Source organism: Petaurus breviceps, unplaced genomic scaffold (genome assembly GCF_028583685.1).
Source record: "Petaurus breviceps papuanus isolate PSGF00001 unplaced genomic scaffold, PetGlider_PUasm1.0 90879, whole genome shotgun sequence".
NCBI lineage: Eukaryota > Metazoa > Chordata > Mammalia > Diprotodontia > Petauridae > Petaurus > Petaurus breviceps.
Genome location: NW_027187368.1, coordinates 7,803,369 through 7,821,608, shown reverse-complemented (window position 1 = coordinate 7,821,608; position 18,240 = coordinate 7,803,369). Strand labels below are relative to the sequence as shown.

The 18,240-nt window shown below is 36.3% G+C and overlaps 1 protein-coding gene across 1 annotated transcript in view; it reads left to right on the top strand.

Annotated features, from left to right (window-relative positions):
- TLR4 (toll like receptor 4) overlaps positions 1–17,169 on the top strand; it is a 23,147-nt gene extending 5,978 nt beyond the window's left edge. The window contains exon 3 of the mRNA XM_069073815.1: positions 3,486–17,169. Within this exon, the coding sequence (XP_068929916.1) occupies positions 3,486–5,718 (2,233 nt within the window). The 3' untranslated portion in view covers positions 5,719–17,169. The remainder of the gene's footprint in view (positions 1–3,485) is intronic.
- Positions 17,170–18,240: the final 1,071 nt, after the last annotated feature.

Below are 18,240 nucleotides of genomic sequence, written 5' to 3'. Positions count from 1 at the left end.
TCCTCCTCCTCCTCCTCCTCCTCCTCCTCCTCCTCCTTCTTCTTCTTCTTCTTCTTCTTCTTCTTCTTCTTCTTCTTCTTCTTCTTCTTCTTCTTCTTCTTCTTCTTCTTCTTCTTCTTCTTCTTCTTCTTCTTCTCCTCTTTCTGTAATAATAGAGGCAACTATGGAATGGTAGAAAGAGCTAGAGATTTAAAAAAATACAAGGCTGAATCTTGACTTTGATACTTACTCTTCATAAGATCATGAACAAGTCATTTAGCCCCTTGATCTTAGTTTCTTCATTTGCAAAATTAGTGAACTGAACTGGATGATTTGCAAATTCTTTCCCGCTTAAAGCCTACATATCTTTTCTGCCCCAGACTTTATGAGGCACAGACAGATGAATGAAATTTCTTTTTCTCATAGCATTTTATTCTACTTGGATGATAAAATATGCACAAAATAAGTATAATAAAAAAGAATATGATAATAAATAGTGTGAGCAGGAAGATATAATTTTCTTGAGCATTGAAGGATGGACATAATTTTGCAGTGAAGATTATTATTAATAATTAATAATCTTAATACTGTGATTATGATGATATGATGTCCACCTTCCTATATTGCTTCAAAGTTTGAAAAGTACTTTCTTGTTATCCCTCCCTGGGAGGCAAATAGTACAAATATTTTCCCTTTTTTGCAGATGAAGAAATTAGGAGATTAAATGACTTGTCCAAGATCATATAGCTAGTAAGTGGCTGATCCAGGATTTAAATAGGGCAGGAAAAGGGGGAATTCTTCTAGGTTATGAGAATAGAGTGAGATGAGAAGTTACAAGGAAAGTTCAAGGAATATCAGTTGGATTTGAGTGAAGAGTTTGTGTAAGGGAGTAGTAGAAGATAAAGATAGTTTGCATTCCTACAACTTTTAGAGTTTATAAAGTGTTCTTCATGCAATAAACCATTGAGTATTATTAACTTGATTTCACAGATAAGGAAACTTATGCTAAGAGAGATTAAATGACTTGTCAATAGAATCAGTAAATAGCAGACAAATTTATATCCAAGTCTCCTTATTCTTTAGAGATCATTCAACACAGTTTCCTCATTTCACACCAAAGGGAAATGAGGGCCATAGAAATACAAGGGTTTGCCAAAGCTTAAGCAAGAAGGTGGTGGCTGAGACAGAATGCAAACCAAATTTCCCTGGGCTCTCAGTCCTACTGCTCTGCCATTTCATAATTTGCAGCCTGATTGGGAAGTGAGTTGAAAAACAATCTAAGGAAGTTGTATTTTATCCTTTAAGCAATAGGGAGCCACTGTAGGTTCAGAACACAGTAATCAGAGGCATGTTTTAGCTAAAGTGCTTTGGTTAATTTGTTTGTGTAAATTGGATAAGGGGATGAAAAGTCTGGAGAAAAGGAAAGGAATTAATCTAAAAGTTAGAATTGAAATGGTTCAACTATAAAGTGTTTGGGAGCCTAAAGTGGCAAGAGTGATGGTCGGAAATGAGAGGAAGGAAAGAAAGTTAGTGAAGGAAGAATCATGAAGGTTTTGTTAGGTTTTCTGGAAGGTAGGTAATTCACCTGGGGAGGACTTCAGTCTAAGTGATTTCATGAATCTATATTCCCCAGCTGTATAAATTTTCTGATTCAAACTAAAAAACTGAGGGACTATAAAGAGTCATGAATAGGCAGTTTTCTATCTGGGAGTTGTGTTGTTACAGAGTTTGGCTAGGCAAATGAATGTGCTCACCTGAAGGCGGATAGTGTCCTCCCAGAAAAAGTGTCTCTCTCACAGTTGGTCATGAGTTTAACTGAAGAATACTAATGGCAAGGAAGAGTATATGGTGCAGAGAAACCAGTCCTATTGCCATAGTGGGGGGATAGATATCTCTGCAGAACTAGCTTCATCCCTTAACTCCTTCATTGCTCAATTAGCTTCCTTACCTTTAAACAGGGAATGTTACTGCTTTCCTGATTTTAGACAAAGGATGCCTTGAGGATCAGATAACAGAAGAGATAGGACTGATCCTAGATCCTTAGAAGTAGAAATCTGTGTGGTCTAGAATTGAGTCTTTCTCACAGAATGACATTAATTATTAATAGTGTCTATTAACTGTGTCATTAACCTGTCATTAACTATGTCTATTAACTGTGCTAGTCATTTAACACATTTAGGAAACTCCCTTAATAGTTCTAAGTTTTGGTATACACTGAGTCAGTCTAAAGAGTGTGTTTATTTGTTTTCTTAAGCTTGGGCGACAGCTTCATTTTGTTAAGCAAAGAGGCTTTAAATTTTAGTGAGTACTTGACCATAGATTCTTTGACGGGGCTGAGGGGTGGGGAGGGAAGGGAGATTTTAAACTAAAAGATGTCAGAAATAAAGGTATGTTAGAATTCAGAATACTGATATTACCAGTATGACAATTAGCACTTTAAGATTTGTGAATGTCCTTACAAATATTATTATGTTTAATCCTCAAAACAACCCTAGAAATTAGGTGTTACCATCATCCCCATTTTACAGATTAAGGAATTGAATTAGAAAAAGATTAAGTAATTCACCTATGTCACAAATCTATTAAGCATCATGAGGACGTTTTTGAACTCAGGTCTCCCTGACTCCAGGTCCAAAGCTCTATGCACTGTGCCAGTGAGCTACCAGCTAGTGGCAAGTAACTTAGAACCTTGAATTTTAAAGCTAAAAAATGACCTTAAAACTCAGAATGACAGGGCTGGAAAGGACATTAGAATTTGAATGTCTTTAGAAATGACTGAGAATCATTTAAAATTTCTCATTGTATAGGACAAAACACTTAGGGCACAACAAAGTGAAGTAAGTTTACCGAAAAACACTCTAGAAAAGTTAGTAACAAAGTTGGAAAAATTGAACATCAGGCCCCTTAATTCATAATTCAATTTCACTTTCAATTGCAAAATGTTGCCTCTCTCCAGTGGTAAATAAGTATATGCTGCTTGATTCATCCAACTTGCCAAGTTTGCCAGTAATATTGTCTGCATTCTTCTTGATGGGGTGGGTTGAGTGGTCACGTTTTGCTTTGGATGACATACCTGTATATTCATGGAAATCACACACAGTCTTATTCACTGCTACGTGCCTATGGCATGGAACAAAAAGCCTTATGTCTATCTCTGTTTCCTGACCAAAGTCATTACTAACCAGCCATTCCATGTCCCAGTTTCCAATACCACAACACTGAATTCTGTTTAGACCTTAAGTGATTTTTTTCTGCTTAGTTTTCTATCTCCGTATGCCTGGTGTGATAATTGTGTGTTTGTCTATACTTCCAGAGTGATAATACTGTGTCTGCTCATGCATCTGACTTAATAATGCCATGCCAGCAATATCTGCCCGTTTGATCTCTTTGTTGGGGCACATTCACCTGTTGTACCACATCTGTATGGGCATCTGGGTTGGTAGGATTCTGTTCTGGAATTTTCCTCAATGCAAAAAAAAATGTCACTATATCCCTCTTCTTTGCAGATGTGATATTCAAAAGATTGAAGATGACACTTTTCAGGGCCTAAATAATCTCTCTACTTTGATCCTGACGGGAAACCCAATCCAGAGTCTGGGTCTCAGAGCCTTCTATGGCCTGCCAAAGTTACAGAAGCTGGTTGTTGTAGAAATAAATCTTGTGTCTCTGGAGGAGTTCCCCATTGGACATCTCATGACCCTACAGGAGCTATATCTAGGACATAATTCCATCAGTTCTCTTCAGTTGCCCAGTTATTTTGCCAGCTTCAGCTCCCTGCAGCATCTGGACCTTCACCTGAATCAGATAAAAAATATTTCTGATGGAGATTTAGAGTCTATAAAACTGAATCCCAATCTCACCCTAGACCTTTCCCAGAATCCTATTCAACATATCCATCCAGGTGCCTTGAAGGGGATTCACTTATCTGGACTAATTCTTAGAGGAAGTTTTTACAGCTCAGTAATCATGTATGCTTGTCTTAAGGGAATGACTGGCTTACAAGTCGATAAGCTGGTCCTTGGAAACTACAAAAATGAAAACGAAATGGACAGAATTGAGAGCAACATCCTAGATGGGTTGTGTGAGGTGAACGTTGATGAATTTTGGATGGTTGCCCCCTCTACATTCCCTTCGGATAATAATGGATTTTTCAAATGTTTAGTCAATGTTTCTGTTTTACATCTAGTAACAGTTCCCTTAGATGAGCTGACTAACCTACCAATATTTCCTAAGCTTTTCTCCTTTGTCTTAACTAAATGCAATTTTGATATGCTGCCTAACTTGCTGCCTACCTCTTTCCCCTGCCTTAAAGAACTCCGGATCACTAGCCACAAAGATCTCACCACTTTGTCTGATTTGGAACTTCCCAGTCTGGAGTTTCTGGACCTCAGCCAAAATGCTTTGAATGTTTTGTCTTGTTGTTCTAATGACATATTTCATACACCCAAGCTGAAATATTTGAACCTGAGTTATAATGCCCATATCACTTTGTCTAAGAACTTCATGGGTCTTGAGAACCTAGAATCTTTAGACCTTCAACATTGCCAAATGAAAGGTCAGAATATTTTCCCTGCCTTCTTCTCACTCACAAAACTTCAGTACCTGGATATTTCTTACACAAACACTCGTGTCGATTCTGAATACATTTTCACAGGTTTGAGCAATCTCAGACATCTGAAAATGGCTGGCAACTCTTTTCAGGACAATATCTTACGTGATGTCTTCAAGAACCTGAGTGAGCTTGTCTTACTAAATATTTCCTACTGTCACTTAGAACAAGTACTCCAAAAAGCAATGGAGCCCCTCTACAAACTCCAGGTGTTGGATATTAGTCATAACAATCTCCAGACTTTTGATCCGCTCATTTGCATGCCTCTTTTGAACCTCCAAGTCCTGAATTGCAGTTCCAACAGTATCACATCATTGGATGGGCAGAATCTACAGGCTCTGTCAGGGACCCTGGTTTCTATTGATCTTTCTGGAAACCCCTTTGACTGCATCTGTGACCATCAAATCTTCTTTCAGTGGGTGAAAGAGCATATACAACTTTTGAACAGATCTAAGCCAATGATTTGCCAGACCCCTTCTCATATGAAAGATGTCTCTTTGCTGTTATTTGACAATGTAACCTGTCAGATGAAAAATACCATCATTTCTATGTCTATTTTGGGCATAATTGTGGTGCTTTTGGTACTGGCCATGGTCTATAAGTTCTATTTCCACCTGATGCTGCTTTCTGGCTGCAAAAAAATTAGTGGAGGTGAAAGCACTTATGATGCCTTTGTCATCTATTCCAGTCAGGATGAGGAGTGGGTGAGGAAGGAATTGGTGAAAAACCTTGAAGAGGGTGTTCCCTCATTTCAACTCTGCCTTCACTACCGAGACTTTATCCCTGGGGTGGCTATTGCTGCTAATATTATACAGGAAGGTTTCCATAAGAGTCGGAAGGTCATTGTTGTGATCTCCAAGCACTTTATCCAGAGCCGCTGGTGCAAGTTTGAGTATGAAATTGCCCAGACATGGCAGTTTCTGAGCAGCCAGGGAGGTATCATCTTCATCATGCTACAGAAAGTGGAGAAGTCACTGCTACGACAGCAAGTGGAACTTTACCGGCTGCTACGCCGAAACACATACCTGGAATGGGAGGACACTAGTCTGGGGAGACACGTGTTTTGGAGAAGGCTGAGAAAAGCATTGCTAGATGGCAGAACAAAGAGTCATAGAGAAGCAGCCGAGTAGGGGACCAGGTAGCCAGAGTCACCTGATTATGGCAGAAAGAGCTATTCTCTTTTCCATAAGCACATGTATATCTTACCCTTCATTACTATAATTCAGTGTGACACTGAGTCTCATAGATGTTAGAGTAGGAAGGGACAATGGACACTATGTAGTTCAGTCCTTCCATTTTGCAGATTAAAAAAAAAAGACGAATTCTTTCTTAAAAAATACAAATATTCTAAACAATCCAAGATGTTTAACATTAAGATGGAAGCTTTGTTGTTGTTCAGTCACTTTTCAGTCATGTTTAACTCTTTATGAGCCCATTTGGGGTTTTCTTGGCAAAGATACTATAGTGGCTTGCCATTTCCTTCTCCAGTTCATTTTACAGATGAGGAAACTGAGGCAAACAGGGTTAAGTGACTTTTCCAGGGTAGCATAGCAAGTAAGTAAGTATTTTAGGTCAAATTTGAACTCGGGTCTCCCTAACTCCAGGACCAGCACTCTATCCACTGCTGTGCCACATAAGAAATGAATTAGGAAACAAGTAGATATAAGTTCTGGCAACAGTTCTGCCACTGACTTGCTGGAGCTTTTAACACATAATTTCTCTTCTATGAATTTGTTACTTCTTTCATAAAATGAGGCTTTTAGTTTCTCTCAATCTTTCATGATCTATGACCACTTTTATTGCATTAAAATATAAGCTACTCAAATATTTCAGCTAATTCAAACATTCTCTTTGTTTTTTTAATTTCTAAAAACAGTTACATAAAGAATAAGAGACAATGTCCAATCTAGATTTCAGTTTTGAAAAAAAAAAAGAGTTTCTGGAGTATGCATTCTTAAAAAAAATAAACTTGAAGTATATGCACTGTGGTATAAAAAATAATTTCTAAATTATCCCATTTATAGCATTAAATGTGTTTGGATAGAATAATGATCCTTGACTGTAGTTAGAAAGCATTCTAGTTAGAATTGGCATATCATATTGCTTAGAGGCAGGGGATTGAATCAACTGACTTCTAGAGTTTTCCTTATTTCTGAGATTCTACAGCAGAGAAAGCAAATTTGGTTACTACATATTGTGTGATCTTAGACATGTCTCTTTAACTTTCTTGAACTTAGTTTCCTCATCTGTAAAATGAGAAGAATCCTTTGTAAAGTGAGGAGAGTGGATAATCCATAAGTTAAAAGTTAGCTCTGTATTTTCTCCTATATCTGTGGAAGAAGCACTAGAGTTGGAGTCCAAGGATGTGGACTCAAATGCCACTTTATGATGTTAGTCCTTTATGATGTTATGTAAAGTAATGTAACTTCTCTCAGCTTTGGTTTCATCATCTATAAAATGAGAAATTGTACTAGATTTAGGATCTTTAATATTTTTGTGTGTGTCAAGGACACCTTTGGCAATCTGGTAGAACCTAAAGACCCATTTTCAGAATAGTATTTGTAAAAAGAAAAAAAGAAACATAGGATTACAAAGGCAACCAAATATATTGAAATAAAGACATTTTATAAATCCTAATATATTATATATATTTAATAATATATTTATTATTTTTTAACATTTTTTTTCTTTTTAAATTTGAGTTTTAAATTCTCTTCCTTCCCTCTTATCCCATCTTTTAGTCACTTGGAAGGCAAGCAAAATTATATCAATTATACATGTTAAATCATGCAAAAAATATCTCCACATTAGCCATATCTTAAACAACAACAACAAAAAAATAAAGCAAGAATGTTATACTCCAATGTGCACTCAGAGGCCATCACTTGTTTCTCCAGAGAAGGATAGCATTTTTTTTTTATCATGAATCATTTGGAATTGTCTTGTATTATTGTATTGTTCAGAGTAGGCAAGTCTTTCACACTTGATCATTATTACCACATTGCTATTACTGTGCACAATACTCTCCCAGTTTTTCTCACTTCACTTTGTTCATATAAATCTTCCCAGGAACCGCCCCTCCCCCCTGCCAGGCAAAATAACCCTCCCTCATCATTTCTTATAACTCATAGATACTACATCACAATCAGATGCCACAATTTGTTCAGCAATTTCCTAGTTGATGAATATCCCTTCAATGTCCTATTCTTTGCCAAAACAAAAAGAGTTGTTTTTATACATACACACATATATTTGTATGTATACATGTATGTGTGTATATATACATACACACATATACATATGTACACACATATGCATAGATACACATGTGTACATATAAATATGCATGTGTATATAGTGCATGAAGGTATGTATAGTGTGTGTATGTATATAAATAGTGTGTTTTCATGTAAATAGGTCTTTAAATGTTTTTTTTAGATAAACTTGACTCTTTTCCCTATATACTTGAGAAATTAGACTTTTATCTGAGAAACTTGCTATATTTTTTATATCACTTCAGTGTCTATGATACCTTCTAGCAAAATGTAGTTTTCCTGATTTTATCTTTTAATTAGGTTTATTTTTGCTTGCTTTGTATGAAATTATGACTGTTACCCCTAACTTATTCTTACTTCAGGTGAAACATAACAGATTCTGCTCCAGCCCTTTGTTTTATCTTTGTGTATGTCTTTATGTTTCCAGTGTGTCTCTTATAAACAACATGTTATTGGATTCTTTTTTCCCAATACATTCTACTATCTGCTTTTGTTTTATGGGTGAGTTTATCCCATTCACATTGACAGTTATGATTACTGTGCATTTTCTTCCATCCCCTTTTTTATATTTATTTTTCTTTCTCTCTCTTTTCCCTATCCTCTCTCTTCTCAAAAGTCTGTTTTCCTTCTGATCATTGCCTCCCTGAATCTGCCCTTCCCTTATCATCCCCTCAATGTTTTATCCCCTTCCCCTCCTAATTCCTTATTGAGTCAGACAGATGTTTATATTCAGCTGAGTGTGTATATGTATATATATGTGTGTGCATACACACATGCATATATACATATATGTGTAGACACACTAATATATATACATGTGTGTATAAACCCAGCTTTAAACCAATTCTGAGGAGAGTGAGGTTCAAGCATTGCCCAACACTGCCCCCCATTTTGCTCTCCACTGTAAAAGCTATTCCTTGCATGCCTCTTTTATGAGAAAAATTTCGCCATTTTACTTCTCCCTTCCCCCTTCTCTAAGTGCATTCCTTTTCTCACTTTCATCTTTTGAGATCATCCCAATATAATTGATCATACCTTCTGTTTATGCAGAGTTCTTACAACTGCCCTAAAAATGATAAAGTCTATATGTGTTATAAAGTATCATCTTCCCACATAGCGATGTAAACAATTTTTGTTTACTGAGTGTCTCTTATGATTTCATTTTCATGTTTACTCTTTTGTACTTCTCTTAAATCTTATGCTTGGATGTAAAATTTTCTATTCCGTTCTGGTTTTTTCAGAAGGATAGTTTGAAAGTTCTCTATTTCATTAAATATACATTTTTCTCCTGAAGGATTATGCTCACTTTCACTGGATAGATTGGTTTTTGGTGGTAATTCTAGTTCCTTTACCCTATGGAATATCATATTCCAAGTCCTCTGTTCCACTAAAATGGAAGCTGATAAATCTGGTGCTATCCTGCCTAGATCCATGATATTTGAGTTGTTTCATTCTGGCCACTTAAAGTATTTTCTCTTTGATCTTGGAACTCTGGAATTTGGCTATAATATTCCTGGCAGTTTTCATTTTTGAATATCTTTCAGGATGCCATAGGTGAATATTTTTCAATTTCTATTTTACACTTTGTATCAAAGATATCAGGGGAATTTTCCTTGAAATTCTCTTAAAATATTATTTGTAGCCTCTTTGTTAGATAATACTGGCTTTCAGGTATTGAAATGATTTTTCAATGGTCCCTCCTCTGATTTTTTGAGGCTCATATGCAACAAAGTACGGATCAATTCTCTGCTGCTTTTGCTAATTTTAGCCTAACAAATAACACCAAGAAAACAGAGGTTCTCTACCAGGTAGCACTTTACCACCCAGATGTGGAACCATTTATTATAGTAAATGGAGAAATTTTGATTGCTGTAGATAAGTTCACTTACTTTTGCAGTATACTTTCCAGGGAAGCATACAAGGATGATGTGTTTGGCACATACATTGCTGGAGCTAACTCAGTGTTTGAGAGGTTTTGCTGGAATGTATGGGAGAGAAGACATATTAGGCTGCCTACCAAACTGAAGTCTAGAGAGCCATTGTGCTGAGCTTGTTGTATGTGTGCGAAGCATGGACAGTCTACCAGTGCCATGCCAAGGAAATTGAATTGCTTCCATTACAACTGTCTTAGGAAGATTTTGAAGATCACCTGGCAAAATAAGTTATTGGATAGGGGCGGCTAGGTGATGCAGTGAGTAAAGCACCGACCCTAGATTCAGGAGAACCAGAGTTCGGTTTTGGCCTCAAACACTTAACACCCACACAAAAAAAACTAGCTGTGTAACCTTGGGCAAGTTACTTAACCCCAATTGCCTACCAAAAAGGCAAAAAATAAATAAGTTATTGGATACTCCGGTCCTTTTTTGAGTGAATTTTTGTAACTCCTTTTTCCATTTGGTCTGGTCTGCTTTTAAAGGAGTTCTTTCCTTCAGTGAATTCTTGTCTCTTTTAGCATTAGGTCAATTCTTTTTTAAAGGTATTATTTTCTTCACTATTTTTTGGGGGAGGGGGTCTCTTTTAATAAGGTGTTAATTCTCTTTTCATAATTTCCTTGAGCATTCTCATTTCCTTTCTCAATTTTTCCACTACCATTCTTTTCTCTTTAACTCTTCCAGGAATTCTTTTTTTGGACTCAGGTCTTATTAGCAGTTTTCTTTGAAGCTTTGTTTGTAGCCATTTTGACTTTGTTACCCATCTTCTGTGTTTTGTCTTGATTCTCCCTTCCATTGTAGTTGCTTTTTTATAACCAAGTTCATTATTTTTTGCTGTTCAAGTTCAATATTTTTTGCTGTTTGCTTACTTTTTTCTAGCCTATTTCTTTGACTTTGAACTTTATGTTAAAGTTTGGCTCTGCTCACCTGGAAATGGGGAGACAAAGCTTCAGGCTTTGTTGGGCTTCTGTTTTCAAAGGTAGTCCTGAGGGTCTCCAGTTTTCAATGTTTCCAAAGTTTCAAAATTCCAAGATTTGGGGAGAGAGGTGGTCAATGCTCTTCTAGTATACACTCTGGTCTTTACCTAAGAATGGTCCCTGTTCACTTGCAGAACTTTTCTCTCCCTTGAAATTCCTAGTAGGTCCCCTACTTCCCTTATGACTGACCAAAAATTCTCTTCTCTTCCCTGGAACTATGACCCAGAACTGTTTATAAGTAATAAAGTTGCCAATCTGCTCCATTAATCTCTTTCTGACCAGTTACTCAAGCCCCTTACATCCCTGTAAGAGCTCCTAAAGCTGCTGCTGTTGCTATTGCTGTTGCTGCCGCTGCTGCTGCCGCTGCTGCCAGATCCATGGCCCACCACTAGTACGCTGCTATGTGCATATACTCCACACAGGCCTCCACCTCAGTGTCACAGCTCTCTTCTGCTGACCTCCTAAGTTGTCTTAGGCTGGAAAAAATGTCTCACCATGATCTTTTCTTGGCTCTGCCACTTCAGAATTTTAATTAAAACATTACTTTAAAGTTGTTCAGGGTAGAATTTTGGCAGAGTTCAACTGAATTGATGCCTATACTCTGCCATCTTAAACCCTGGAATCTACTGGCAGACCCCCTAGGGTAGAGATAGATGGAGACAGATCTAAATGCCTTGCAGAGAATTGTTCATTATTTTTAGTGTGAGCATTTACACCTCAGAAATTGCCAATTGCTACAAATCAGAGCTTGATTTATTGTTTTGTTGACTATTTAGGTTTAGGAAAGTATTAATAATGCAGAATTCAGATTAAACTTAAAAAAGTATGGTACGTGAATTCCTCACCCCATCTGCCACCCCAGCCTAGTTAAACATTTACCAGCACGCCCCCATTTTGTTCTGTAACCAGTGCTTGAGCTCATAAGGAACACAGTATGAGTTTCAAGGAGAGAGTCATCACAAGACTGGAGGCCTGGTAATTATTGGTTAATAAATTATAACAACAACAAATGACAACAACTGGAATTTATATAGAAATTTAAGACTTGAAAAAATATCTTTTATCCATAATTTCATATAACCCTCACAAATACTCCTGCCTTGGAGGGTCCATCAATACCACTTTAAGAATCCCCTGGACTAAACGATCTCTAAAGTCACCCTTCTTTCTAAATCTAGTATCCAACGTTTAATAGAATGCATGAACTATCTGTATCAACATTTAGAGCTAAATAAGAGTTGGGAGGCACTTTTTGAAGAGGAGAGAGCTAATGCCTCTAAGTAAGAAGCTACTCCTTATCTTATGAGGAAGGAGAATATGGTATCTACAGTTTTAGCAGTGTTTGAGAACAGATGGACAGCCAGCCAACCTTCTCTTCTTTTGTAAATATAATATGCAATCAGTAGGTGGAATGAACTTCCCCTCCCACATCTTTTACTTGTGAAATATTTTAAGAGTAAATAGCTCATGCTTCAATTTCCTGTTGGTAAGTATTGCTGAGATCATTTAGGAAGGGGTAGGAGCTTTCAGGGAGAATAAATGACACAGAGGTTAATGTGGGTCATGTGGCAGTGAGTGCATAGCTGGGTTTACAGCCACCACATCCTGAAACCTTTGAGGTTATAGAATGGTGAAAAGTAGTCCAAAGTTTAGTGATATATATATATATATATATATATGTCACATGTGTTTAAAATGTGTAAGTCCATGCATGTAAATTGTGGAGGTAGGCAAGTAGAGATAGTTAAATGGGTATGGATATTGAGTGATATGTTCATCCACGTAAATATGTGGACATACTTTGATGCAAAGAACTTAGAAAAAAAATAAGTGAAGGGAACTAGAACATTTATTTCATACCCCAACCATGACCACATTCCCCCAACATGGCAATGGAAAGTAAAAGAAAAGGTTTCCAATGTGATACAGCACTGAGTTAGGAACAAAATTTAGATAAGGCTCAGTCTCGGACCTCAAGGGTCTTACAGTTTGATAGGTAGATATGACAACACCACAGACAAATTTAATACACAATCTTGCAGGGAAAGTGCCTCATTAAGATATAAAGTGCTTTGCTTGAGGGAGAAGGTCATTAGTAAGCAGGAAGATCAAAGATGGCTTTTTAGAAGAGGTGGCATTTGATTTGGATTTCAAAAGAAGGGGACAAATTCAACACGCAAAAGATAACTACTGAGTTTGTCAGAGTAAGCAATTTTTTGTGTGAGGTGGATGACAGAGTTCTAACAAGAATTAGAAAGAATTGAGGATCTCACTTTAAACATTTCAGAGTTACTAGTGCTGATGATCAAGGTTTATCTTTCTTTTTCAGAAATCTTAATATACTTTACCTAATTACATGTAAAAACAATTTTAACACTTTTTTTAAATTTTGAGCTCTATATTATCTTCTCCCCCATTGAGAAGATAACCAATTTCACATAGATTATACATGCATAGTCATGCAAAACACACTGCCATGTAAGTCATTCTGTGAAAGAAAACACAGACAACAACAAAAAAGAACAAGAAAAATGAAAAAAGTAAAGAAAAAGTATCTTTGATCTGCATTCAGGCTCTGCCAGTTCTTTTTTCTGGATATGGATAGTACCTTTCATCGTAAGTCCCACAGAATTGTCTTGGATCATTGGATTGCTGAGAATAGCTAAGTTATATATAGGAGACCATCATACAATATTGCCATTATTATATACAATGTTCTCTTGGTTCTGTTCATTTCACTTTGCATCACTTCATGTAAGTCTTTCCATGTTTTTCTGAGAGCATTCTGCTCATCAGTTCTTAAAGCACAATAGTATTCCAACACAACAGCTTGTCCACCTTTTCCCTAATTGATGGACAGTCTTGCAATTTCCAATTCTTTGCCACCACCAAAAGAGTTGTTATAAATATTGTACACATATGTCCTTTTCCTATTTGTTTTTATCTCTTTGGGATACAGACCTAATAGTGGTATTGCTAAGTCTAAAAGTATACATGTTTTTATAGTACTTTGGGCCTAGTTAGAAATTGTGCTCCAGAATGGTTGAATCAGTATGCAACTTTACCATTTAGTGTTTTAATAAAACACTAATAATAGTTTTAATAAAATAACATTAGTGTTTAATTTTCCCATATCCCATCCAATATTTGTTATTTTCCTATTCTGTCATATTAGTCAATCTGACAGGTGTGAGGTGGCACCTCAGAGTTGTCTTAATTTGCATTTTTCTCATACATAGTGATTTAAAACATTTTTATATGATTGTAGATAGTTTTGATTATTTTATCTGAAAACTGCCTATTCATAGCCTTTGACAGGGTTTATCCTGGTAGAAATACCATTTTTTATCTTAAATCATATAACCAGTCAATCAATCCTTCATTCAACAAGAATGGATTAATAACTAATTATGTGATAGACTCTGGGATAAGCTGCTAAGCACCAGAGATACAAAGAAAAGAAGACTAGTGCTTGCCCTCAAGGAACTGACATTCTAATTGGAGAAATGACATGTAGAGAAATAAGTATTTACATAGAGAGTAGCTGGAAAGTAAGCTTTGAGGAAAAGGTGTAGCTTCTTTTAGGGGGTGGTGGGGGTACAAGAAAGACTTTCTGAAAAAGGTGCCACCTTTTGAAATCAATCTTGAAAACAGGGATTCTAAGAGCTAGGGATAATAAGAGAAACCATTCCAATCAGTGAAGACAGTTAATTGAAAGACATGAAGTTAGGCAATGAAGTGTTGAGTACAAGGAACAGCATAGACAAAGAACATTTCTCCCAGGAATGGGAGACAGGCAATGCAATAGCATAGGGATGAGAAATGTTAAAGGAACAGAATATAGATGAATGTGGCTTGATTATAGAGTATCTATGAAGGAATAAAGTGAAAGAAGCCTGGAAAAATAGGAAGATTCCAGGTTATGAAGAGCCTTAATTTAAAACAAAGGACTTTATCTTTGACCCTAGAGATAGTAGAGAACCACTGGAGTTCACTGAAGAGATGGGTGATATGGTCAGAGTTAAGTTTTAGAAAAATTTCTTTGGAAACTGAAGGACAGTTGGAGAGAGGCATAAATTGAGCAAGGGAGACCAATAGTTATAAAATTAGACTGAGAAAAAGGTGTTGAGGACCTCAACTAGAATGGTGACTGTAAGTTTAGTAAAGTAAATGTCTATCTGTCTACTGAAAGTATCCACAAGATTTGCCAATTGAATATATTTGATAAGTAGAAATAAGGAGTCAGGGATGACACTGAGGATGAAAAATTAGATGGGATTGGGGGCATGGTGGTGCCCTCAGTTGTAATAGGAAAGTTCAGAAGAGAGAAAGGTTTTTGGGAAAAGATAATGAGTTCTATTTGAACCTCCCAATATTTGTCAAACCTGATGACTATCAGATTGATTGATTCATGTGAGCAAAGATGATGACAGGAAGAATCTAGAAATCATTGCAAAGGATTATGAAGTCTTAAGCAATAAATTTAAGACCTAGGAAGCATAAATGATGTTTCAATCATTATTGTGCTAAGGCAACAGCTACAGAAAGTAAAAACAGAATTGGAAAATGAACAGTTGTTTGAGATGACTGTCTGGAAAAGGGAATTAGATTTCTGGACCATGACTTAAAACAGAGGAGTGAAGAGCTGTTGGCTAGGGATGGAACCTACAAGGCTAGAAATAATTTATATGCTTTGGGTGTTAAAAATCTAATCAAAAGGCTTTAAGCTGAAAAAAAGAAGGGAAAGGCAAAAACTTGCTTACAACAAGTTAGATGCCATAGAAAGTAGTTACAATATAGGAAGAAATCATAGTACAAATGATCAGAAATTCAAGAGACAAAAACCAAGGAAGGAACCAAAAATAAATCCATGGCCTCAGTTGTCTATACATAAATATACAAAGTTTTGGCAATGAACAAACTGAATCAGATTTCCTAATACAAGGAAAGCAAACTAGAAAACACAATTATGACTAAAACTCTGTAAGTGAATTCTTAAGGCAAACTTTAAAAAATAGGTTAGTAAAAGGAGGAAGAAGTATATTTTTATTGTTTATTAAGAAGTTAACTTATGTAGGAAATGCAGCAATCTGAAGGGCTTAACATTGTTTAAAACACAGGTGCCAGTCTCCTGAGTGTGCACAACACTCCTGAATATACCCCAAACCATATTAAAATGCAATTAGAAAATATTTAAGAAAATAAATGAAAAATGCTAAGTCAATATTAAGCCCACAAGAATCTTTATGAGTAGATTAAGGGGCCCCATTTTAATTTGATTTTGATATCAATGATACAAAATATTTGTGGGAAGAATAATGATTTTAGCTTGAAAATGACACAAGGAATAGAGGTAAAGTAGGGAGATAGAATTTAAGTGGCCTCATTGCATTAAATTGATGAGGGTTGGGTGAATTACCTCTCAAAACCATATAACAATAGGTTGATGTGACTGCAGTGCCTCTGTCAGTCATCTTTACAACATAAGATATCTCATTAGTGTTTTAAAAATGACAAAAGTTCTGATTTTCAAAAAAAAAGATTGAGTGAAAATTTGCGAACTATGGCAAAGTTAATTTGACTCCAGCTACTGGCAACATTCTAGAGTTCATTGTCAAAAGTATGGCTACTGAACATCTACAAAACTAAGAGTCACAAAGATTTATTATGTCTTCATCAGGAATAGGCAAATTATATCCACTCCCTGGGCCTAAGGGTCCTCATCTATATTAAGAGGGGGTTGGTCTGGATAACCATCTGACGTTTCTCACACCTCTGAATGTATGATGATAACCTTGTCTATAGGGCAGATAGGTGACCCAATGGATGGATTGTTGGGTCTGGAGTCAGTAAGATTCCTCTTTGTTATGGGAATGGGAATCTGAAGATCTTCCCTGTCCATGGGCCCTTTGATAGGCTTAAGTGACTCTGAGAACCTTTCCTGATTTGAAAATATTCTCTGCCCCCAATAGGCTGAATGTCGTCACATGGAGCCTGTGATGGGAGTCTTATTTTTCAGGAATGCCCACACCTTGTTACTTTGTGATTGGGCAGTGGGTCAAGAGGGTTGTGACATTCTCTGACCTAGGAGAAAGCTATATATACCCTGAAGTGAGGTTATGCTTTGGGATTGACTTTGGGAAGAGTTGTGTGATTTGACCAGATGAGATTCTGGGCAGTCGTTGAGCCCACTGGCTTTGAAAACCCAGATGCTGGTGCTTCCCTCTCTGGTAACTAACAAGGTATGGATATAATGGTCAGACAACTGGAAGCCCTGTTGGATGAATTGTTATTTTCTGTTGTAACTTCCGTTTGTATTCTCTGAAGTTCAGAGTGCTGACTTTGTAAATGAACTAGGTAAATGATATATGTTTGATTAAAGTAAGATTGTTAAACTATTTTGAGTTGCTTTCCTTTAGAAAAGCAGATCTACGAACCTCTGCTAGCAGCCATCCTGGGTATGCTAAGGTGCTTGCTGCTACACTCTTCTTGAGTTCAAATCTGGTTTCAGACATTTCCTTGCTGTATGACCCTGGCAAGTCACTTAATCTTGTTTATCTCAGTTTCTTCTTCTTTAAAATGAGCTGAGAGGAAGAAATGGCAAACCACTCCAGTATCTTTGCCAAAAAAAAACAAACAAAAACAAAACAAAAAACTCAAATGGTGACATGAGGAGTTGGACATGAATAAGCAACGAACATTGTCTATAATCATGCTAGATTAACCTTGTTTCCATTTTTGACAGTGTTTCTATACATGTAGATCAGAAAGAGCACACACACATGCATACAATACATATATACACACCTACAAACACATATAATTTATACATATATATTATATATGTGTACAATATTGTTCATATATATACATACACCCATACATGTATGTGTGTATAAAGATTTCAAGTGTTTTTTAAGATTTTAGGAAAGTATTTGATAGAATAACTTTAATTGTTCTTGGGCATGGTAAGGAAGATTCAAAACTGGTCTTTAAAATATTAAAAATAATTCAAAACTAGTATTTAATTTAATTTAGTATTTGATGTAAACCTGGAAGAAGGATTCTATTGCAGGGTACTTTGCTGGTTTATATTTTTATCAGTGACTTTGGTAAAGGAATGGATGATATGTTGATCAAATTTGAAAATCACAAAAAGATTGGAGTGTAAGTTAATGCACTGAATAAGAGATTCATGGTCCAAAAAAATCTTGACAAGCTAGACCAATTTTCATCTAATAAGGTGCTACTTAATAGTAAGAAATATACTCTTGGATCCAAAAAAAGAGATATCTTTATGAGTACAGTATGGGTCAGGAATGGCTGGACAATGGACTTCAAACTCAATATTCATCAACAGTTGATAAAGTAGCCAATAAACTTAAAGAAACATTAGTCCAGAATGGTATAGTGTACAGATTGTATAGCCCTACTATACACGTATGTCACATCCAGAAGTGTTATATTCA